The sequence below is a fragment of the Rissa tridactyla genome, chromosome 8 (assembly GCF_028500815.1).
Source record: "Rissa tridactyla isolate bRisTri1 chromosome 8, bRisTri1.patW.cur.20221130, whole genome shotgun sequence".
In the NCBI taxonomy this organism is placed as follows: domain Eukaryota; kingdom Metazoa; phylum Chordata; class Aves; order Charadriiformes; family Laridae; genus Rissa; species Rissa tridactyla.
In genome coordinates, this window is record NC_071473.1 from 48,461,093 (window position 1) to 48,485,860 (window position 24,768).

Consider the following 24,768-nt stretch of genomic DNA (forward strand, 5'->3'; position numbering starts at 1 on the left):
ATAATGAACGTTTTTGCTTTCTCCTCCACATTTCACATCCTCTCCTCCAAACTGGCTTCTCAGCCCCTCTAACTAATAACAGTGATAACGATAACAGCATTTCAGAAACTGTCATGCTACAAGACACATCAACCAGTGCAAGTCAATTTTGAGAGCCTGTCAATCCTCAGTTTACTTCAATCAAGCACATAGTTTATTAGGCCTGGAAGTAAATAAAGCAGTATGATCAAGATACTGTAAATGCAAATTGCATTTAACAGGTATCAAGCTTGAAAGTAAGATGATGCCTTTCAAAACTCCTATCGGCAAAAGCTCAAAAGAAAAACAAAAATAAATATAGTCATGCACAAACCTTTAGATTTGCTTCTACTGCTTGGACACCACGACTTCTATGAAATGGATTCTGGTTATAAAGAGACACTTACTTCTTTTTACTTCATTGTAGATAAGTCTGGAATTTACTAGCCATTCAAGACTCACCAAATTACATTTCATTAACATACACCGTTATGAGGCTGTTTATCAATATTTCAGTACACTGAAATTATGACCAAACAATTCAGTGACAGCTAAATTAAAATCACACCTTTTATTTTATTTTTAATTGGGTAGTTAACAGTGTGCTTGTTATAGATACATAATTTAAATTTGCTGCATGCTCTGATAAAATGGATAATCCCTAGAACATAGATAGTTTAAAATTCCTATTTTCTAAAAACTAGGAGGCCTCCATGAAAAAAAAGCAATCATAAAACCAATGCAATTTAAACATTAGCTACAACATTTTGCAGTATTTTGTTTTAGGACAGCCTCAGCTATAAACTAAATGTAAATATTGTTTTAACTGGAAGCGATATCCCTTTTGTACATGGGATATGTTTTAATGTATTAAATTAGACTGAAGACTTCAGTGTGAACAATTCAAAGCTGTCATTCTATTGAAACAAATGTAAAAAGTGTTTACTCACAGTACTGAAGTTTGCAAAATTGTTGGGGTCAGCCTCTTTATTGATGCTGGTGGGAGCAAATGGATCACAGAATAGATCTGCTTCTTGTTCTTTGGGAATGTCTGGGGTGGGGAAAGGCTGAAATGGATCGCTCGGTTTAAAGGAATCTGAAGAGTCTATTTGATTGATAGGTCTTTTCCCTTAGATTAAAATGAATTTAAAAGGAATTTAAGATAGCAGGTAATAACATGCCAAAAATAGTTAAAAAAAAAAAACAGATTCAAAAGTTACTTGGCATGCAACCTCTTCTAATAAACTAATGGAGTTGCAATGACTTCAGAGGAAGGTTGCCAATTTAAAAAAATGAGGGTATGATCCACAGTTTCTTAAAGGGTAATCAGGTAAAAAGGAACATATGTATGTTAATGATTCAAGAACACAGTTATGTACTAATTAACTATTTTGGGAAGAGAATTTCTAACAGCTTTGAGCCCCTATTCTATCAGCAGACTATTTTTTTTTCTTCTGCTTATGAACTGTCCATGATCATTCCAGCAAGGCTCTGCTATTATTTGTTCAGATCGAGTTAACACAATTTCATTCAGAGATCAGAAATAGATTTGTAAATCTTCAAAACACCATATCCTCTCACTATGCTGACACCTGGAATTTCTGTAGTTTTTAAACTAACAGAATAAAGGAGTACGATAACAAGCAATCACAGGCTTAACTGTTTTGTTAATCCTTGCCTAAGTACCTGCAGATATAACAGAATCACTTATCTTGCTCTTTTTTCAGCTTAACCCCAGTCAGCTTTCAACACTTTTGAGGACATTAACCCAAATACTTCCAACACCGTTCTCTCCATATGTTACCGCTTACAGAAAAGGTTTCATTGCAGTTTCTTGAATTCAACTAACAGGTTCTGCAAAGTGGTTCGACACTTAAAATGGTCATATTTTAAAACTTGCTTCTGTTGCCATTTAAAACTGCAGAAATGAACCAAAGTGCTTATTATTTTGCGTATCACTGTTGGAAGTTAGTATAGAAATTCTTTCAAAGACCAAAAGAGATTCTAATTGGACAATGATTTAGAGAATACCCCGCCTTGGGAATATGTGGCTTATTTAGACACTTCCCAGATAGCCTTGCTTTGCCATGGTAGCCCTCATTCACTGCTCACGTTCTATTACTGGCAAACAACACGTGTCTATTTCCTCCATAATGTGGGAGAATCAGCGTCAAATGACATCCAGGGAATTTTTATTTCTATATGGGAAGGATTAATAATTGTAAGAATATGAAGTTTACAATCTCCAAATGTGCCCCAAAAAGCATGAAATGGGAGTGCTTATCAGTATCTAGAAAGGCAATGGATTTCAGAGGCAAGTAAACCGCCCTTCTGCACACTTTCCACAAGCATGACGAATTAAGAGAAATAATTTGGGGCATTTCTTTGCAAAATCATTCCCTTGTTTTGAATAAGGCCAAGGGAGTAATTAAAAACAAATATACTTAAGAATCTCCATCTTTTATTTCCATTAGGAAAATAATTTAATTGGGAATGGTTACCAAGATAACCACAGTATCATTTTTAAGATGTGCAAATCAAAACAGGATACTTTTTCTAGTCATCTATTGATAAGGATGATGCTGTTCTGCCACTAGAAGCTTGCATTCTAAAAGTGGATCTACACACCACATCATAGCCACTCCTATACAATAAAGTCAAAAATCCTTTTTTTTTTTTTTAAATAAGGATCACCACAAAAGGAAACACTATCAAACATTCAGAGTATCATCACTGGTCATGTCAGCTGTTTCAATGTTATTTACAATGAAAGTGTTTACTTGCAAGGCATAAGGATGAACTGGATCTCACATCAACATTAGAAATTAAACAGCTGCGTTTAAACTTCGGTATTAATACTCCTACACTTACGGTGTCCCCTTTCTTTTGAGGAAAAAGATGACTACGTTTCAGTTTCATGCTACAGTTTTCAAAATCACCTTAAGATTCATCCATATAGTGTAATAGTGAAAAAACAATGCAGTAGAGCTTTTAAAGAAAATGAAACAAAGGACAGAAACTTAAAAAGGAATACTGGTAATCTATTTTCCAATCTATGCAAAAAAAATTGAGAGTGAGGAGTGTGCTATAACATGGGCTCGTTGCAACCACAGAAGGTGTTGTTATCTTTGACAGTTGTGGCCATTTCTGGAAAGCGGGGTGGTTTGTGTCAGAGCAGACCAGAGGACTCAGCTATCACTTGAACAGAAAACAGCACAGGAAACTTGGGTTTATTACTGTCACGTTGGCTGGGTTTACTACTACAAACTGCTGGCAAGGACACGCGGAAAACGATAATCTGAAAACCTGAGATAGTCATTTAACTCTCTTTAATTCATTTTGCATTAAAACCAGAGGTTTTGCAATGGATAAAACATACTAAATTCTCACTTTAAGCCTAATTTAATGCAAGATTCACAATGTATCACATTAGTAACCATTTAATTTGCAGCCATGCTAGGTTCTTGCAGATACTTGTAATAATTCTGATTTTTCCTGTTTTCTAAATCCTGTCTCTCTTCAAAAAACAAACTATGACACCAAACACCATGCAAAATTTAACTCTGAGGAAGCCACCGGCAGATCAGGAACAGACTTGTACCATGTGTTGCTCATTCATTCTAAATTCAGACTCTTCACCATCCCCTCATAATTGTCCCACTGCCAATATTGAAGCAGCTAATTGTTAACATCTCAGGATCAGCTCTTACCAGGTGGTGGTGGACAGGGCCTTGTGGGAGTTCCTGTTTTAGGGGGCAATGCAGGAGGAACATCCTCATTTTTAGCTGGTGGTTCCTCAAATAAGTTCTTAGTTATGATCACATTGTTGACGGAACCTGATGTGGAAGAGCTAAAGGGATCCTCACTGTTGGCCTTCAACAAAGAAAACAGCAACACATGCATTTTCAGTCCAGTTCTACTATACTGCCCCTTCTTTTCAATAATGCAATATTTATTTAGAACTGAAAGTTTGGACTAAGACAAAAAGAAAATACTTTTGTATGGTTTTATCATCCACATACTCCAGGAGATTGAAAATAAAGAAAAATCAGGAATGATTACTGCATACAGCAATATAAAGTTGAGTGAATGCAAAAGTAATACTTTTGCTGTTAAACTCAGCAAATTTTTAAAGAATAATTATAACGTCACTTCAAATATAGAGAAAATGCTTATAAAGCCACAAAGATTACATTGCATTCTTCACAGTGGGATTGCAGAACAGTTTACTATTAAGACCTCTTTTTCAAGAACGGCAGCCATTATAAATTTTTAGTAGTGCAAAACTGTAACGAAAGTGTTGGTAGAGAGATTAAGCTATGTCTTGTCACTGTGGAGGTTCATGCGTTTTCTATGAGTGGCAGTAGCTTCATATTACCTTTGACAGCGTGCTAAAGTCAGCAAAGCCACCTCCAAAGGATTCATTCCCAAACAGAGAGGCAAAGGGGTCTGCAGCTAAATACACATAAATCAACCAACAGAATGAAATGAAAAGTTAAATACAAAAGAGACTGAAAAAAAGTCCCACAACAAAAAAAAGTAACTGTTACATATTTTGCAGCATAGACGAATTCAAGTGAAGTGTTTCATGAGGTGGGCACTTTAAGTTAAGTAGCTTTTACAAAAAACTCTAAGCGCCAACTACTGATTAAGAATAATAATTCTCCTGAACAGGGAGCAATTAAGAAGAAATACTAGAATTCTGGTTTCCCACATTAAAAAAAAAGTTAAATTCCACTGAAAGTATCAAATAATGGTACTACTGGATGTTCTGCTATAAATGTATGTATACACACAGAGATATTTCTGTGTGCATGGACCCATAAATATACATACACAGACATACATATATGAACATGAACAAGAGCTCCCTTCTGACTGTAGGCCCATTTGGAATAAAGTATCTAAACCTCTTATTATCTCAGTCCAATTCAGCAGTACCCTTTCATTCTTACGTGCCTCAAAATATGTAAAAACTACTATTTCACTGTAAAGCAAGAAGTGCACTGTCTTTACCAATACTCCCTTCTGCATCTCTAAAAACCAGCATTTTTTTTCCTACAATTAAACTGAACAGGTTTACCATACAAAAATCACACATGGATTCATGTTTTGGATTACCACTTATCAATGCAATTTGGGAAAATAGCAGAGTCTTCCCTAAAGCATCTTTAGCACTCAGATGAGAGAGGGTCACAGCAAAATAAAAGGAGCAAACTTTAACGGAAAAATTCTTGATGAAGTAGTTACTCTATCCCACATCTCCTCTCATAGTACAAAGCTACCTTGTATGTTACATCGAAATTAACATGAAATCTCTAAAAACCACCCTAATGGGAAGCCATACAAACCATTCAAATAGTCCAAACACTTAGATCAGGATATTTCACCAGGTTTAGGTGAGACACAGGAACTTTTTTTTTTTTTTTTTAAAATCAGTCTTCAGTGATACACACTACAGATGACACAGTTTTGTTTTATAAAAATACCCTCCCTGCAAACTTGCACCTTATGTCATACTTTATAGGAAAATTCAGAAAAAGTAGGAAATTCCTAAAATGTTCCATTGCAAATTCAGTTGAAAGACTAGAAACAAAACCAAGCAAAAGCAAGTAAAAACAAAACATAAGAAGTCTGATGCATATAATATACTTTTACCTAGATCATTTGATGTAGTAACAGCTGTTCCACCAGGAGCAAAAGGGTCATTCTTCTTTGAGATCTCTGTCTAAAATAAAAAATTCCTTTAGAGGGAAATTTGTTTTTCAGCTGAAAAGATTCCTAATTCTAATAATAAAAATCACAGTTTATTTTATTTTAAGATAAAGAGTTTTAAGATAAAATATTTTGTAAGTAGCTTTTATCAGCGTCAATGAACAAGTCTGTTAACAGAAACTCCTCCTCAAAACAGTGATTAATACTTTCACAGGATGGAAAAAAAGGATACGTGCAACATACTTGGTAACCATTAACACAAAATTTAAGAATATCTACCACTCATTTTGGTCCCAGATTTCTACAACCAGAGCCATCTTCATGAAGATATAACTGCAAGATAACACCACCACAAAGGTGCGGTAAAGCATTTAGGATGAACGTATAACTTAACTCCAGTTCAGAAACACAGATCTCTCAAGAATCAACTGCTACTCCCACACCACAACTCTGTCCCCCCCTGTTTTTTGGTCCCTCTTCTGTACTTCTCTTATTATCACACTGTAATATGACCAAGAATTGATTATATTAGACTATTAAGACTTGGCAAAGAATAGTGAGTTGACTAAGTATTGAAGATTGTAGAAAACTAATTTTTAAGGTCGGAGGTGTAGGCTGTGGTGTGTAATAGGACCTTGGGATCTGTATAATGCGCACACCATGTGGAAGGACAAGAACACCACTGTCAGGTGCAGTGATTTCTCACTGCCTTGGCTGTTGCAAGTTCAGCTCAGGCATACTCTACAGCCATTTAACTTGCTTCCTAATCCACATTATCTTTAATTTTTATATATGTATACACATATTTTATACACATACAAAATTGGAAGAGAGGCATAAACAGAAGCAGGAAGGAAAGGAGATGTCAAAAGGATGGAGACAAACTTACAACATGAAGAACTTCAGCTTAGATTGTTTGCCTATCAGCCCTGAATATTACTTCATCAAGTTCTATTCTACATCAGAGAAGGTCTCATGCCCAACTCTATCTTGTTATAGGCTCAAGACTAATCAGTAACTGTTCAGTTACGATGTGAACAGCTAAAAGTTACACCTACATACACTTGAAAGAGGTACATTCAGTAAGAATCTCCACACTATGAGGGGGCTTCAATGACTTATTAAAAAAAAAAAACAAAAAACAAACACCACAACAAAACCCAAACAATATACACCTATAGAACAATTAGAGTTTTCAGAGGGGAAACCTCATACCACATCAGATTTCAGGAATATACAAGAACATACTTATTGATCCTATAAGCTCTGGAGACAAAAATCAAAATGTCTCAACATCACTTGGCAACATTAATCTTAGGATTCTTTTAATGCTTAGTAAATTCCACCAGCTACCAATAAAGCTTAGTTCATTATTCTCAAATAGTCTTACCTGTGAAGCAGTGAAGCTCCACACTGAAAGACTTTTAAAATGTTTTTATTTTTACTCTTATTTCATCTGTGACTATTTCTAGTAAACAGGACACAAAAAAGACAAAACAGAGCCATGGGGTAAGAGTTAGCCTTTTATCTATATGATTTCTGAGTATCAGCTTTTCAAGGCATGTCCAAATGCACAGAATAGGTTATTTTGTCCAAATCATATACAGATACAAAAGGTATGCTACCAAACTTACTGTGATATTAGTACTGCTGTCTGCAGTGCTAAATGGATCAGTGCCACCAGTCACAAAAGGATCAGTGGAGGACTGTTTGAAAAAAGAGTCAGCTGCAAAAGGATCTGAGCCTTTGAAGGGATCACCACCAAAAGGATCTAAAAAGTAAACATCTCATTAACATTTCTGATAGCTTTACAGCTTAAAAACTAAACATTGTATTGCTTTTTTCATACTGCAAGAAGGTGACACATTTAAGACCAAGGATCTTTGAAGTATGAAATTAATCTGTGAATAATTTGTATTCTGCAATTCAAAACATTAGACAAATGAACATTTTCTGCACATCATGAAAACCATGGAGCATGCCAGTGGTTCAGTTCCAGAATCATCTGAGCATACAGGTTTTTTAACCAAACCACCTAAAAATGGTGCATTTTACAAAACCTAATGTTTCCCAGAATTCTCCTACTCATCTCCTTCACTCCCCAAACACAATTGATGTTTTCTTATTTGGCACTTGGTGCACAATGCTATTTTGCTATAGCCTTTCTACTGGCCATTTTGCTTTTTTGCCACCAATAGCTGCATTCAGGATCAAGCAAATAACATTGTTTATACAGCCAGTCTAAATAGAGACTTCCCACTTTTTCAATATTTAGTTCTAAAGAAAGTTGGTAAGCTAAGAGCCTTTAAAAGAGTACAGTCCTACTTCTTTGCGTACAAAACAGGAAGCAAGAGTTTGGGGCCTTCTGTTCACCACCTTCACATACTTAAATCCCAACTGAGGATACTGCCAACAGCAACAGAGGATTCACTGGCAATGGGCTTCTCAAAAGCTTTAACACAAGTGGACAGTCGCTACTGCCATATACGTATCTACCCTATGGTGACTTTTTGTGTCATTTCCACCTCTTTTGTACTGAAAGGGGTGACACTTTTCCCCACATACTCTTCCAGGAGGAATCATTTAGAAAAACAAATGCATTAGAAGTTACAAAGTTACTTACCAATTTTCCCAAAAGGGTCATCTTTGAAGGGATCACCTGTTTTAAAAAAAAAAAAAAGTTACATGTAATAATCCATGTATTCAGTTGAAGTCTTTTGGATACAAACTAATTTCTACAGCTAAAACATAAACAACTTTCACTCAGGGGAATAGTTTTACTATTTTCAGTGGAACTACAAGAACTAGCATTAAATGAAGAAAATATTAAGTAGCAATACCAGAATGAAACACACACGAAAGCAGCTATCTCAAAGATGCATTTATGTCTGTTATTGTCAGTAAACACCCACATTATGCCCCCCGATAAGCAAGATCGGCAAACTGGAAACCAAACTGGAAACCAAACTGGAAACCAAACTGGAAACCAAACTGGAAACCAAAGACAAGGAGAAGGCTGAAGTACTCAACAAATTTGTTGCCTCAGTCTTCACTGGCAAACTCTCTCCCCGCAGCCTTCGAGTGGATGGGCTGCAAGGGCTGCAGAGCAAAGCCCCTCCCACTGTAAGGGATAATCAGGTTCATGACCACCTGAGGAACCTGAACATACATAAGTCTATGGGACCTGACGAGATGCATCCCAGAATCCTAAGGGAACTGGCTGATGTAGTTGCCAAGCTACTCTATATTTGAAAAGTCATAACAGTCAAGTGAAGTCTCTGGTGCCTGGAAAAAGGGAAACATTGTAACCATTTTTAAAAAGGGTAGAAAGGAGGATCCTGGGAACTACCAACCTTTCAGCCTCATCTCTGTGCCTGGGAAGATCATGGAACAGATCCTCCTAGAAGCTCTGCCAAGGCACATGGAGGACAGGGAGGTGGTTCAAGATGGCCAGCATGGCTTCACCAAGGGCAAGTCCTGCATGACCAACCTAATGGCCTTCTATGATGGAGTGACTACATCAGTGGACAAGGGAAGAGCTATGGATGTTGTCTAGCTGGACTCCTGTAAGGTCTCTGACACGGTCCCCCACAACATCCTTCTCTCTAAATTGGAGAGGTATTAATTTGATGGATGGACTGTTTGGTGGGTGAGGAATTGATTGGGGTACCAGAGGGCAGTGGTCAACAGCTCAATGTCCAGATGGAGATCGGTGATAAGCAACATCCCTCAGGGGGCAGTACCAAGACTAGTGCTGTTTAATATCTTCATCAAAGACATAGTGGGATCAAGTGCACCCTCAGCAAGTTTGCAGACAACACCAAGCTGAGTGGTGCGGTTGACACGCCTGAGGGCTGGGATGCCATCCTGACTGTCCTGGACAAGCTCAAGAAGTGGGCCCATGTGAACCTCATGAGGTTCAACAAGGCCAAGTGCAGGATCCTGCACCTGGGTCAAGGCAACCCCTGGCATCAATACAGGCTGGGGGATGAAGGGACTGAGAGCAACCCTGCTGAGGAGGACATGGGGGTACCGGTGGATCACAAGCTGGACATGAGCCAGCAATGTGCACTCACAGCCCAGAAGGCCAACCGCATCCTGGGCTGCATCAAAAGAGGTGTGGCCAGCAGGTCGAGGGAGGTGATTCTGCCCCTCTACTCTGCTCTGGTGAGACCCCACCTGGAGTACTGCATCCAGCTCTGAAGTCCTCAGCACAGGGAAGACACGGAGCTGTTGGAGTGGGTCCAGAGGGCGGCCACAAAAATGATCAGAGGGCTGGAGCACCTCTCCTGTGAGGACAGGCTGAGAGAGTTGGGGTTGTTCAGACTGGAGAAGAGAAGGCTCCAGGGAGAGTTTATTGCAGCCTTGCAATACTTAAAGGGGGCTTACAGGAAAGATGAGAACAAACTTTAGCAGAGCCTGTTGCAACAGGACAAGGGGTAATGGCTTTAAAGAGGGAACATTCAAGGTCAGGTTGGATGGGGCTCTAAGCAATGTGATGTAGTTGAAGATGTCCCTGCTCATTGCAGGGGCGTTGGACTAGATGACCTTTAAAGGTCCCCTGCAACCCAAACTATTCTATGATTATGCAGTATTTACCACCACAGTAATTTAAGCCAACCACTGACAGAAGCTTAGCCCAAGTTTTGATTAATTCTCACAGGCACCATGGATGGTAGCTCCTAAGTGTTCATTTCTCTACTGGGTGCATGGTTCCCGTTGCATCAGTTCTACTCCCTCATCTACATCTAAGAGATGTAGATATACTGTAGGTGTAGATATATACATATCTACCCCTGAATATACTGAGCACGCAAAGCCAAAAAGGTTGGCTATTAACAGGCATACCTTTCCCCTCTGAAAGAAAGGCTATGTCATGTGCTGTAAGTAGGACCACTTCAATATAAACAAAAATCAAACCATATTTACAGAGAAACATTCAAGCTGTTTTAAATTAGTCTAGTTTATTCATTAGAAGTATTAAATCTGCACTGACATTTTTTCAGAAGCAGTGTCATCTGAAACAAATTTAGCTTATTTTCCTTTCGAAGTGATACGAGCTAAATTTGATCAGACCGTGCTGATTCTGAAAGCATGTAAAATCATATTAATGTGGCTGAAAACATCTGCTTCAGCAGCTAATCCAAATTAACTCCCCTTTCTCCAAGTGGCTCCATAGACAGATCACTTCTTCCAACATAAATGAAAAAAATAAATGCGAGCAACAGCATTCCTAAGTGGCAAGGTCTTAAAATAAAGCATAGCACTTCCACAAGATGAACAGATGGTGCAGTTCCACATTACCTTTTTCTGAGTGCCAAACTCACCATAAGTAGGCCACGGCCATTCATTCTCAACCACCCACACCCTCCCTACACCACAGCTCACTGAACCCTCAGTTGATCTGTTTGTGGATCTGTGCTGCAAATTAGATTAGTGAGACCACATGTATCACAAGTGTGCTCACACCTTTAAGAGCAAAGGTGGGAGGCTGGGGCGGAAGGAGGTAAGAGAAGTACTCCAGAAGAGCGGTGAGGGAAATTTTCACAGCTAATTAGAAAATCCAGATGAAGGAAGGAGAAACACCCTGGAACTCTCATTTCTATTTTTGTAACGCTATTGGCTCCACACTCTTGTCACTCAAACACCTTCACATTTATTCTATAAAGAGCAGATCCAAGGTGAAGGTTGGTCTGAGATGTGCTCATACAAGACCTGTTTCTGCAAATCTGCACTTGGAGAGAAAAGTTTACTTACTGCCAACAAAAGGGTCAGACTGGAAGAACTCTAAGCTGGCTTCAGAAACTAGATCAGGCAATGGATGAGACTCAGCATCAAATGGATCTTCCTGAGCAATGCAAAAGTAGTAGAGAAAAGTATTAAATTTTTAAGACATGCAGGACAGAAAACACTTGTGTTGTCTTGTGTTACCATTTAGTAGCTTCTTAAAGCTGGAAAAAAGGACACAGCTAGAATTCTACATAATTCGTAAATGGAGATTCAAAATATTTCTCAATAACAACCTGCCTGCTATATGTTTTCATAACATCGCGCTCTAAATAAAAACATTAAGAAATGACAATTTTATTTCTCTGCTGTTCTATGACCATGACGCACGTGACATGAAGCAAGCCTGAAACAGTTTAACTAAGGTTTTTTTATTTACTTTTTCCTCCCCCAAATTTGAACTCACTCACTTTTTTGGTAATAGTTGCAGCTGGGGTCTCTTTCTCTTCTTCCACAACAGAGGCTGTTGTTTCAGGACTATTCCTTATCTACAAAAGGGTAAAAGCAATTCACCATAGGTAAATAGATGACTACACAATATGATTTGAAGTATTAAACAGCTGAAAGAATATACTAAAGGATACTTCAAGAGGTTCATATTTGTTATGGAACCCACTGAAGTGTTCCATAAACCCTGTGAAAGTTTAAAAAAGATAATAAATCAATCAATCAAGAATCTACTGGGACATAAGGAGGGACATTTAAAACAAGATAGCTTTAGATTTTCTGTACTATTTCTTATTCCATTCTTGTTGCACCAACTGGAGACAGCTGCTCTCCTTTAACATTAATTCTACTATTCAATTTATGATATTTTCCTTTGGAAACACACACAGAAAAAAAGTGTATTGCCACTTTCCAGCTAAGCTAAAATTGCCTCCTTTTTGTGCTTTATCAACTTTCAGATTGCTGAAACATAGTTCCTCAGATTAACACCCTGAAATTTCACTTGTGCAAGTGTTTAAAAACATAATCAATCTTGATACATTCTTAACTTATTCCAACTTCACAGCTGCATTGCATCATGATCAAGCAGGCAAAACACTACTCACTGGAGACACACTGTTTATTTGTTCATCTTCTGCTATACTTTCCCTTTCGGTATTCTCATTAAGGTTAGCAGTTTCACTGCTGCTGTTGCTAAGACTAGAATGATCTGCAGTTCCATTAACAAGTGTATTATGTGGCTGAGAGTGCCAACTAAATTGGTTATTTTCCAATTCTTTCAGCTGAAGAAGTTTTGTCTGCACCTGTAAACAGAAATAAGCGTATATGCATCAGTATGGCAGTACACAGAAGCTAGTATATGACCATCCCCTCTAAAATATAAGACAGAAGTTATACATCTGAAATCCTTATTTTCAAAAGCAAATATAAACCCCACATTCTTTCAATCAAAGGGTAATATTTGAGAGATAAGCACAAGTCTGATTTAGAAGAGATATCATGTAATTGAAGAACAGACAAGAACCTTCTTGTGCCAAGGAAGCAGACTGCATCACTGACAACATCAAGACTTGTTACTTTTTTTCTACTCAAACTCATAAGAAGAGTTGCAAAGCTTTCAGGGTTTTTTTGTTTGGTTGGTTTTATTTGTTTGGGATCTTTTGTTGTTGTTGGTTGGTTTTTGTTTGGTTGGTTTTTTTGTTTTGATTTTTTTAATTATGCATTTGCAATTGCCTTAAACTCAAATTAAAAAGTCTGCTTTATCAGAATTCTCATCTTCCGAGGAGGAAAGTTACAAATTCATTATTTTCTCCCACATAGTTTTTGAACTCTACAAAAATCACAACGTATCTTCCTAAGCAGACAGTTACATCCGCACATTATTATTTCTGCAATATGCTTAATGCAGTGCCTCACAGCAAATGTTTACAAACAACTTGCCAGTTAATGAAGGGATTATTGGATTTGGCAGATTATGCAGAAGGATGAACATAATTCAGATATTTAGGTGTCTAAATCCCACTGACTTCTGCTAGGTCAGTCACTTAATAGAGTTTTCATTGCCTTGCACATTCGTAAGTCAGGTGGCAGCAAAGACAACACCAGCTGTCTTTCAAACACACTGACCTCAGACCAACCATTAGATAATCTTGCCTAAAGCACCAAAGCACCTATTGTTCGTTATTTGTGAATTGAGCGCAATAAAATCAGGAGTACTAACATAAAACCTATCAAAAAAAAATAAATGTTTGCAGCACAGTCAAGCATAGCCTTTTACATTATTGGCCTCAAATCTGTTCATTGCAAGTACCTCTTGTTAGTATATTAATATTGAAACAGCACAAACTTCTCTACTTGTGATGAAACAATGGAAAATCCATTTGTTTACTACTCAGTCTGTAAACCCCAAAGCCAAATTTGAAAATTACAAATATGTTACAAGACTCTTCAAGTAGAAGAAAGTGTTCTTGTGTGAACGCTAGCAGTGGAAGTCTTACGGAAAAAAACAACTGTTAGCAAGTTACAGACATGAATTGTGTGAAATGACCAACCCAAAAGTCAGACATTTCTAGGGTTCAAAATTAGTAGGAAGACTTTTTGTTTTGTTTTTAACTTGATACCAATGTGACTCTGGCTCACATATTAGGACAGCTGGCAAGTCAGAGAAGGAGAAGAATGATGAGGAAAGGGTATGCAAGCTAACGCATCACTGAAGTAATAATAAATCACTGATTACAGACAGAAGCTGAAAGTGTTGCTTTAACATAACAGCAGACACTTCAAAGCACAGTTCTGTGTGTAAAAATGAGTGCAGCCATCTCTCTGCTTCTCAGTATCTAGTCTCAATCTAATTTATTCTTAGACTCAACTCACTTTCCCCTTTAACAGTGTACTAAGTAAATGTTAGCAGTTTTATACCAACTACGTATCAATTAAAGAATAGTGAGAGCATGCCCCAGGCCATGGTTGAACAAGAAAGCTTAACTAACTACTGGACACAAAGAATTTAAACACGTATTATATATTTTTCATTCATTACATTAAGACAAATTATTTTCAAGTATAATAAATTAATTCCTTTTTATTAACAAACTGGAGAGAAATCATGAAGTATCCTGAGTCAGCCTTTAAGAATCCTCACAACTACTAGCATAGAACACGTGTGTAAGCAACTACAGACATGAGCAAATAGTGGAAAAAAGAGAAAACGCCTTTCCCTTAAGAAAAACCACACTAAAGGTAGTCAGTTAATTTTATATCCCCCCCCCGCCCGCCCCCATCTTTCATACTGCCTTACTGAATTGATTTCCTGTTGTGAATCCTGCAGATGTTGCTGAAGAGGTCCCAGCTGTGCTTTCCCAGACTCTATGCAATGCTCAAGCTCTGCAGTTTCTTGCTGCAGGCGACTCAGCTCCTCTTGAGCTTTGGTCAGTTCATCTTCATACGCTGAAATCTTTGATTCCTGGCTTGTTATTTCAGCCTTCAGCATGGCAATCTAAAGCATGAACAAATATTTCAAAGCCAAACAAAAAAACTCCAAACAACAAAGCACCTCCAAACACATGCAAATACTATTATTTATGACCAGAAAAAGTAAAAGCCTCATAGCTATTGCAGAGATTATAGATCAGATCTGAATTAAAGGTTAATTCCCTATTGGTCTCAATAAGATCGCAGTACTCCAGCTGTATTCCTGACCAACACAGATATCTCCAATACTGAAAATATAATTTTAGACATTGAAGAAATACTATAGCTTTGTATTAGAAAAAAAAAACCCACATAACCATAAGATTATTTTTTTAAAATGCTAAGAAATCACTCCCAGTAATTAGTACTTCAAATTACACTTACATTGCATTATAATTTTGCATTGTTTGTTTGCACTTAACCTTATTTGTGTGCAAGTATATCTCAGCATATTTGTTGACACACTGATACTAAATTAGCAGGTCACTGAAATGAGTGACATATTTCCTATTCTCTATTGGTCACAAAATCTTGACACTCAGGCTGTTTATTCATTAAAGATGTTTTTCTCCTGCCCCAACAACTGTAATGCTGCAAAGCCGAGTTCTTCAGACTGAGGCATTTACTCTTTGGAGGGCCTTAGCCACTAGACCTTACCAAATGGGCCTCCTCTACACACTTCTGCCTGATATCATTCAGTTGCTCTTCCAACTTGGCCTTCTGCTCATCAAGATCATTAAGGATTTCCTGCGCTTCCTGTTTCTGAGCTTGCAGCTTTTGCAGATTACTGCTCTCCCGCTTTACTTCATCTTGTAGATCCTGCAATAAAACAGATTAGCTTTGCATTTGTTCCCTCTATCCTCCTAATCACTAAATTCCACAGCATAAACAGCAGTACCGACTCAGATTTCAAAGCATCAACAAATTATCTTTCAACAGCTAGTATTAATAACTTGTCAGACAAGCAAGTATTTTCAAATTTTAATACATAAGAATAACCAGGTTATTTGCTTTTTCTTTTCTTTAGTAAAAAGAACCTCACTGAAATATTGAGGATCATGCATCAACACAGATTAACTGTTTTACTCACAGGGAGGCTAGGGTTTCATTTTTAATTTAGAAGTTGTCTTTATTCAGGCTGCTACATTGTCTCTCTCCTATATTTTAGCAATATGTTTTACTCAGTTCCTTAATAATAGAAATTCTTTATTCTGCTCCTTCAAAGACACATGGCCAAAAATAGGAACTTGTTTTAGCAACATGGTAAAGGACCAAACCAGTGCATTATTAACCCAAATGCACTCCCTTCTAGAGCCTCCCTGCCTCTGATTTTGAAAAAAAAACAAACTAAAAAAAAAAAACAGTCAAAAACTTATTTTCAATGTAAGAAATGCACATTCCATACACAACAATATGGTATCTTTTAATTTATGAAACAGCAGTATGTATCTTGTGTTCTAAGTACATTAAGTACCATCATATGTTAATTAGTTCATTTCTGAGCAACAGAAAATGTTGTACTTCAACAAACTGCAGAGATAACATTGAAAAAAGTGTCAAGAAAAGAATTTAGGAAGAAGAAAGGATTGTCAAAGTCAGAGGATGAGATAATACTGGGAGATCAAAAAGGATTAATACAAAAGGAAAAATATTAGATGAAAAAAGAAGGTTGCAGCCTTTCTCAGAAAATATGGTAATTGAAAGAAGAATTATGAACAACAGTAAAAACCAAATAGAGAGAAAAAAAGTTAAGGAGGATAAGAAAACAAGCTGATGTGAATTTCTGATTAGATCACACATTTGTAGGGTACTCCAAACTAAGATCCTGTTGCCCTTTTAGGGGTGGAGTTGTTTTTTTTTTTTTTGTGAGGGAGATAGTTTATCCACATGTGCTAACACCTCCAGATAATCAGGACAAAAAAGGCAGATAGAAATAGAAAGGCATATGGTGCAGCAGTCAGATGCTAGGGAAATAGGTAACCTCAGGACAACCAGAAGACTACCTAAAGAAAAAACATAGACGCCTTTATGGAGGAAAAAAAAACCCCAAAAAACCAAACAAATAAAAAACCAACAACCAAACCCCACCCCCCCAAAAAAAATCCAAGGAAAAAAAAAAAAAAACAAACCGACCCAAAACCACCAAACCAAACAAAGCACAAAACCCCCCAACAGCCCCCAAATCACATTTGAAGTTCAATAGAAGGTATACGACTGACATACAGCAGTCAGACTAGGTGAATTACTGGTTATTTCTCATCTATGAAAGACAAACCAGCACACACACAAAAAGCTCCTACAGCAGCTACTGACTCAGACAATTGGGACACTCTCGATCCATTCATTTTTTACAGCGCTTTGAAAAGCAAGTATCAGCTGACACTCAACACAAGCAATGGGGGGAAAAAGTAATAGCTTAAAAAGATTTCAGTCTGCTTTCACTGAAAGGCAGCAAGAATTCACATACACACAAGTTAAATATAGATCACCTCCACTCTTGCTACTGTTCCTTGAATCCCAATGTCTGTCCTAGGCACAGCAGTAGAGAAGCACTGAAAAGACCTGACTAAGCCTGATGGTTCCCAGAAGAGAAAAGAAGGAGGAAAAAAAAAAACCAAACAAACAACCAACAACAAACAACCCCAAAACTCAAACACGTTCACATAACCACTCTAAAATTAAAGTTCGGAGTAGATACAATACATAGAACTGGGGCTAATATATCTTTATGAAGTAAATGTTCCAATTAAGTTTCGATGATCCTCAGCGGAGAAGACGCATCTTTATGTTCAAGCACTGAATTACATTCAGTATGTTAACCAATATCATATTTGAGGTAGTACAAACTAGCATTTTTATGGTAATAGTAATCTTTGTATTAAATTAACGATCATTATAACTCTACATGCTAATGTAGTGTAGGACAAGGAAAGTCTAGAGATCTGTATTTCCACAGATAGCCAATGGATTTAACGGGTTGCTAGTCTGTACTTCACCAAAAAAATTCATGTCCTAAGACTTGTTAAGCCTGAAACAGCACAGAAAAGTTAAGCTTCACTTTCTAATGGCTTTGATGGTCCACAACAAACAAAGAATAGGGAAAATCCAATGCTGAGCTGGATACTCAGAGCATAAATCTGTTTAAAAAAAAACCAGCCCAACAAAGTGATCAGAAGGCTAGAAGAGAAGGCCAGAACATTCTGGACTACTTGGAAGGCCACAGTCCCAAAATACTTTCCCCCCTGCACCTTCTGCAGAGTCTCACCTGCAGTTACATTTTTTCCCCCCCCAAATGATGTGAACACATATTATGCTTTGTTCAGAAATTGCATGCATTTGTTCTAAATATTTCTTTACAAAGTTTCAGTGTCCCGCTGAAAAGCAAAACATAGGCCTTTTGACTTTATGTCAATAAAGTTCCAGAGAACACACAGTAACGGTTGGAAAAAAGGAGAGTCTCCGCTTATTTCAGAGTCTCATCAGGGAGACTGAAAAAACACCCCTTAATCTTTGCTATTAAAGAGCTGATATTTTAATAAGCATATTAAAACCCACCAGTAGGCTGAGTTTTCCTTCCAACTCTTTTTCTGTCTTTGCTTTTTAGTATCTATTTACATAGTACATAAATTATTTTATAGAAGAAAAAAAAAAGTGTCATTCTTTCCCTCCTCTCACATAAAACAGTTCAATCCATCATAGACCACGGCTATATTTGAGATTATAATTTGTGTCCATGGAAGTAACTCCGGTGTCAGAAATCCTGGAGTGTGATGCCAGGAAACTAGCTTGATCCAAGGTGGCAGACAAGAACACACTGGTTTTGTACACCATCTTTAGAAATGTCCCCGTTAGAATAAAACCAGAAGAAAAAAAGAAGCATGATGTAAAGATGTTCTTAGTTTGTCACTGGTATTGTCTGAAGTTTTAGAAAGTTTCCTGAAACATGCAGGTCTTCCAACATTCAGGAGCAACAAAGGAGGAGAGATAAAGGGCCACCAGCTTAAATAGATGCTGCAGCCATATCCTGTTTGAGCCTGATGGTTTCTCATTTTTCTGACAAGCCAGTAATAGACTGTTCCTTCGCTGCAGACTGACAGAACTCTGTAACTCTATATTTAACAAGGGATAAATAGCTTCTGTGATCACTAAGAGGTTAAGGACCTGAGACAGTTGCTTCCAACATTACTGTCCTAGATATGACGGCTTGATTGATTCTGTGATGCTGCTGACTGTCAAACACTAAACATATGCAGATGACAATAATACTGTAACATTAAAGGTAAGGTTTTTATTAATCTTTACATACCTTTTGTGCAAAGGCACCAAAGAACCCAACCTTTACACAGACACACACAGATTCCAGAACATACTAACAAAATCATCCCATGTGCAAAACCAGGAATACCCAGAAGAATTTTTAATAGTGTGAAAAGGCAATCTGCAGAGCGGGGAGGGGAATGACCGCTGCACACATGGGCAGAATCACAGACATGGGCAATTTCTGCATGCATTCCTGCAGCTGCTGAGTCTGGCTGCCATTGTGACTAACAGGCCAGCATCTGATTATCTTCTGGAAGGTCAGACTATTAATTATCATCCAGACTTTAAGGATATTAAATAGCCAAGCACAAAATTCACAACATTTGTAACACATTGTCTCTTTTTCTGCCCAACAAAGTAAAATGCAGAAATTTTGCATTATTTGCTCTTAATCAAATAAAGATTATTTGAAATAATAAAGATTCCTAAAATAAATGTAAATGATCAGATATCACACTGAAGTTTTTTCTTAAAGCAGCAACTTCATCTGCTTTTGCAGCTTAGAATTTAATGGAAATATTGCTTTGCAGTGTTTAATTCAGGGCTTGGCTAGACTGTTAGCACCCTAAACACTGATGCTGACTGTAAAATTTTTAATCCCTGTAAAACACTTGTAAAATTTAAACTTTCCATCCAGTGTCATCCTTTTAAATAAAAATCAAACAGATTATTTTTAAAATTGACTTACGTTAGGCAAAATTAACTTGAGGCAACATTCCTCCCAAGCTGGTAATTACTGCGACTCTTAAGAAGCAGACCCATATACAAACCCTTTTAATTCAGCCACTTAAGTCTATTAATTTGCAGTGCTACAGTGCCTTCTTTCGTTTTAATTATACTTTTGACAGCCTTGCTAAAAACAAAACAAAAAAACCCCACAAAACCAAACCTATTCTTCTGTAATATTTTTCATTTAAAAGTCCATGCAGGCTAAACATCCTAGAAGCTCGCACATTTATATAAATATACACACCTACCCACACTGGTATAGAAAATATACTTCAAAGCACATTTTTTTTTCTTAGCCACCAATTTTTTTTTCTTTTCATAATGATGATCACATCACTGAATAAGTGATGTGATCTAAAGACTCAGTAATCCTACTGCCATTAAAGCACCACATGGTGCAATATCAGGTGTCCGAACAATAATTCTGTATCTTATTTACCTGGACCTCACTTGTCCTCTGCTTGATGGTATCTTCTTTCTCCTTCAGGTCTTGCTCTACATTATTCTTTTCCCTAGAAGACCAGCAAACAATGCAAGAATACTTAAGAACATCAGCTACAGCAGGTACAGTTATCCAGCCCCCTAAGCCTGTATCTCTCTTTAAATACATAGTGAAACATTAAACACAAAAGATGTAAGGGATTTCTGCTTTCCAAATTAGTTACAAAACAGAAGCCCACATAAGCGTTCTGCATAAAAAACACCCGTCTTTTCACCCAACTGCACTTCAGTGATAAGAATGGCTCAAAAATGGAAGGGGGCGGGAGGGAGAAATCAATGAAATACTGTCTCCAGTGATCTCACTGTTGCTATGGAGCACTTGTCTAATGAAAACTGCTGGGAAAAGTGGGAGGGATTGCATCAGATTCCATCTATTAACCCCTGCAAATACAGTAATTCCTATGCTAAGAGCAGCTAGAAAACATGTCCAGCAGGCCAATCTAGCCGATTAATTAACTGCCTATCAGATTTTAGATGTATCTGTTGGTAAACTCAGTCACAAGAATAAAGGTTAGCTTGCTGTAATCACTATCTGCTTAGAGACACCATATGTAGCTATTTGCTGTGTCATATCAAGTCTGTCTCTACAGACATTTATTCAAGTTTAAAAGTGACTACTGTTGACAGGGGAATTATCATCAATAAATTCTTGGCAGTCAGACATAACAATAGCTTTAAGAAAGGGGAAAAAAAAACCACCCTACACAAGTCGGAAGTGTTACTGTTTTAAGAATATCATAAGAGCATTTATGTCTAGACTATGGAATCTTTTGTCCTTTCACAGATGCCCTTTCACATTAAGCTTTACAGTTTTAACACTATCTTCCGTATACAGATATTTACTTTCATAAAAATTCTGTTAATAAATTAGCACACACATTAGAAGTTAGAATTTGAACAACAATAAACCTAACGTTTCTAAATGAAATACCATAGTAAAAAGCTATCAAATTATATTACTAGTACATATGGAAATTAAGGTAACTTCATATTTTAATAGCCGCAGATTGGTAATCAATCTAAAGCTATTAATCTCATTGTTTACTCTTATCTAATACAGAAGAAAGCATTTCTGTCTCCAAAGTAAAGCAGGTCTACTGTTAAGTTCTTTACTCAAGCTGAGGAAAACTTGTTTACTGCTAAACCATGCACAATGGAAAATAAAAAAATAATATCCAGATGTCAGATCTTAAATGAATAAATCTATAATTACTATAGATTACATTCTGCTATCATTTATCTCAGTATCCGATTAAAGACCAACTTGCTGAATGTGCCCAAAAGGAAGGTTTACATGGAAGGAAAAGGAAAAGATGTGTAGAGGGTCTTTGAAGAACAAGGCTAGTTACTTTTTTTAAGTGTGAACCTTCAAGATCACAAAATCTTTACCATTTTCAAAGCTACAGCACACTCCTCTAGCTGAATAAACTATTTGTAGCAGAGTTGTACTTAGATATTTAAAGCACTGCAACGCAGGGTTGAAACACGTTCTGTTGATTTTGCCTTCTGTACCTTCCCCTGAACAAAGGGTCTCAGTCTCAGCAAAGCACTTCCACAGATCTAAATACAAGTCAGGCTGAAAAATACCTTCAAGCCCTCAGACACACATCAAGCACAGCAAACATTCAGGCATATTATTCCTGATTGAAGATAAAAGAGGATAATTGACTAGGTAAACAAATACTTGTTATTTTTCCTGCTTGGGTATGAAAACTGAGCAGGAAATAGAAATGCAAGGAGGTATATAAGCTTTAATGTACAGCCTTTCCACACTGATATCTCTGACATGTCTAAGAGACTGTCAGAAATGAAGATCACTTTCCTTGTATTTCAACAGAAGCCAGGTACCTAAACCTTGCAATCTGGGCTACGCTAAGCAAGCAACAGAATACAATACCCACCCACTGGCAGCTTATGCTAGCCAAATCACAACACAAACAATGAATTGGAAAAAATCAAGTGAAAGAAGTATTGTCAGGCAGAACAAGAAAAGCTTAGGAAGCAGTCTCAGGGAAAGGAAAACAAGCTGAGTGTATATAGTCTACACATAACACATCCCCTCCTCCCCCACAGTAATGCGTCTTTGTCTCAAAAAAAAACCCCAAAAAAACAACACAGACCTACTTAATTCACTAATTCTTCTGAATGCCTCCATTTCTTTTACAAACTATCTGGTATGCCCCTGTAGGAATGCTCAGCAACTGAAAGAACCAAAAAACAGTAACAATATTGATTTATTGGATATGACAGCTTTCCTGGATCATAAAGTCCCTTACCGCAACAGGACTCAGAAAAAAATTAAAAAGAACAACCCCAAAACAACTGTGGTCTTGCCAATAAGTGACACTTGTGACTAATTCAAGTAAATTGATGAAAGCAATACAATTTCCCTCTGTATTTTAATAGTAGTCAGGTTAGGAGAACCTCCTATCAAAATAAATTAAAAGCAATGACTAAAAAACCTCAAAACTAATAGATGGTTTCTCCAATGCAGATACTTCACGATTTATAATCAAATAATCTTAGTAAATCCGTAAGTTTTATACTAATTTGTGAATGAAGTAATGTATAAATGGGAACCAGCATATTGCAAATACTTGTGATAGCTGACAACTGAGGAGTCCCCATTTCAGTAGTGGCATTCAAGACAAATATGAAATAACCCCGGCCAGGCTTCTTGATGGCAAACACTTAGAACCACTTTAGCTACTATAAAAGCAAAAAAGTCATAGTTCTTTTCCATAATAAGTCACAGATGACTATTCAGAGCTGGTAGCATTATCTACACTCACAGCTGCCCAACATTTCTTATTTTCACATACATTTGTAATTTTGGGAATTCCTACTGTAGTAGTACTTCAGTTTGTCAAACCTAAAAAAAAAAAAAAAAAAAAAAAAAGTCTAGGGTTTGCCCAGTTTCTCCTCCCCTTTGTTCTCCCCAATCTTTTCAGCTGCAACAGCTCAGTCACTTAAAAAACAGAGGTTAGAAGAAATAATCTAACCTACATTAAAATTTTTACCATTGCTTTGCCAAGAAGCTGTAGATCTCTGAACTTTGAAACAAAGGCTTGATGCAAGTGCATGGCAGGGAGGGGTTGCCCTGTTTTTCTGGGGTCATTTTGCCATTTCCTTACTTTTGAGAGACCAATTTACCAGCTTTATGGTCCTTTTAACCTGATCTATATTCAGGACAATATAACCGTTGCTGTCCAACATACGTGAAGGATGGCACCTCTGGTGAGGTATACTAAGTTAAGCTCAAGAATTTAACACGCTTAGAGAGGAACACAGTTTTGGAAAGCTTGAAGAAATTCACTGAATCACAGAACGGTTTGGGTCAGGAGGGACCTGTAAAGACCATTTAGTCCACCCCCCCTGCCCTGGGCATGGACATCTTTCCCAATTCCATGCATTTGTGCGCTGTAGCTAGCTTTGAATGCACAAAAGCAAAGCAGGGTTTGCTGGGGAAGAAAAAGGTCTTACGGCTCAAAAAAGAATATTAAGAACATCTGGTCTAGCCTCCCACAATGCTGATCAAAAAAGGCTTCAAATAGCTTTCTAAAAATATAGTGCAACTGAAACAGAACTTAGAGGCAGCAGTGCTGACAGGCTCAAAATGATGCAGATTCCACAACGTCCCTACGCAAATCATTCCTCCTACCAGAGGGGAATGATCCTCACTAATAAGCGTTCTGCATTTTATTATTCATCTGATTCTCAACCTCCATCTTCCTGACATTGTTTTTATTGAATTAGATTAAAATGCTATTGGCTACCAGAAATCTCTCCCACATAAACTGTTGAGGCACAAACACATCACCTCTGTATTCTTTGCTCAGTCTCTCAAAAACCTATGTTTTCCAGACACTATCATTCTTTTGAGGCATTTTTTTTTTTTTTAAGTGCACTTCAAAAATAGATTCAGTTTGTTACTGGGTCTCAGAAATGCAGCTCTCACGGATACTTCTCAACAGAATCATGGACTAGAATTATTACCTATTGAGTTCAACAGCTGAACAATATATCTTGTTTAACAATGAACAAAAATAACTTAAGTTTAAATTACATTTTTATACAATAACTATCAAGACTGAAATTGTACTTCACCAGTTATAAGAGAAATGCGTATTTGCCAAAGATGAAAAGTCTCCTACATTTACCACAAAGATTAATCTGTTGCCCAGCATTGCCACCTGTGCTTAGGGAAGGTAACATTTACTCTGCTACCAAAATAACTCTTCTGCAGTGGCTAAAGGATTTCCAGGTAATCAAACAATTAAT

The 24,768-nt window shown here is 37.3% G+C and overlaps 1 protein-coding gene across 11 annotated transcripts in view; it reads right to left on the reverse strand.

The window, feature by feature from the left end:
- EPS15 (epidermal growth factor receptor pathway substrate 15) overlaps window positions 1–24,768 on the reverse strand; it is a 74,490-nt gene that overhangs the window by 2,843 nt on the left and 46,879 nt on the right. For 5 of the 11 annotated variants that reach the window (XM_054211632.1, XM_054211633.1, XM_054211640.1 and 2 more), the window contains 13 exons: window positions 20,426–20,498; window positions 15,595–15,756; window positions 14,765–14,962; window positions 12,573–12,770; window positions 11,931–12,008; window positions 11,491–11,581; window positions 8,357–8,392; window positions 7,368–7,504; window positions 5,677–5,746; window positions 4,397–4,473; window positions 3,729–3,891; window positions 969–1,147; window positions 353–403 (listed from right to left, as the gene is read on the reverse strand). In XM_054211632.1, coding sequence (XP_054067607.1) covers window positions 353–403; window positions 969–1,147; window positions 3,729–3,891; window positions 4,397–4,473; window positions 5,677–5,746; window positions 7,368–7,504; window positions 8,357–8,392; window positions 11,491–11,581; window positions 11,931–12,008; window positions 12,573–12,770; window positions 14,765–14,962; window positions 15,595–15,756; window positions 20,426–20,498 — 1,513 coding nt within the window. The remainder of the gene's footprint in view (window positions 1–352; window positions 404–968; window positions 1,148–3,728; window positions 3,892–4,396; window positions 4,474–5,676; window positions 5,747–7,367; window positions 7,505–8,356; window positions 8,393–11,490; window positions 11,582–11,930; window positions 12,009–12,572; window positions 12,771–14,764; window positions 14,963–15,594; window positions 15,757–20,425; window positions 20,499–24,768) is intronic. The other 6 variants (XM_054211635.1, XM_054211639.1, XM_054211638.1 and 3 more) reach the window with 6 other exon arrangements.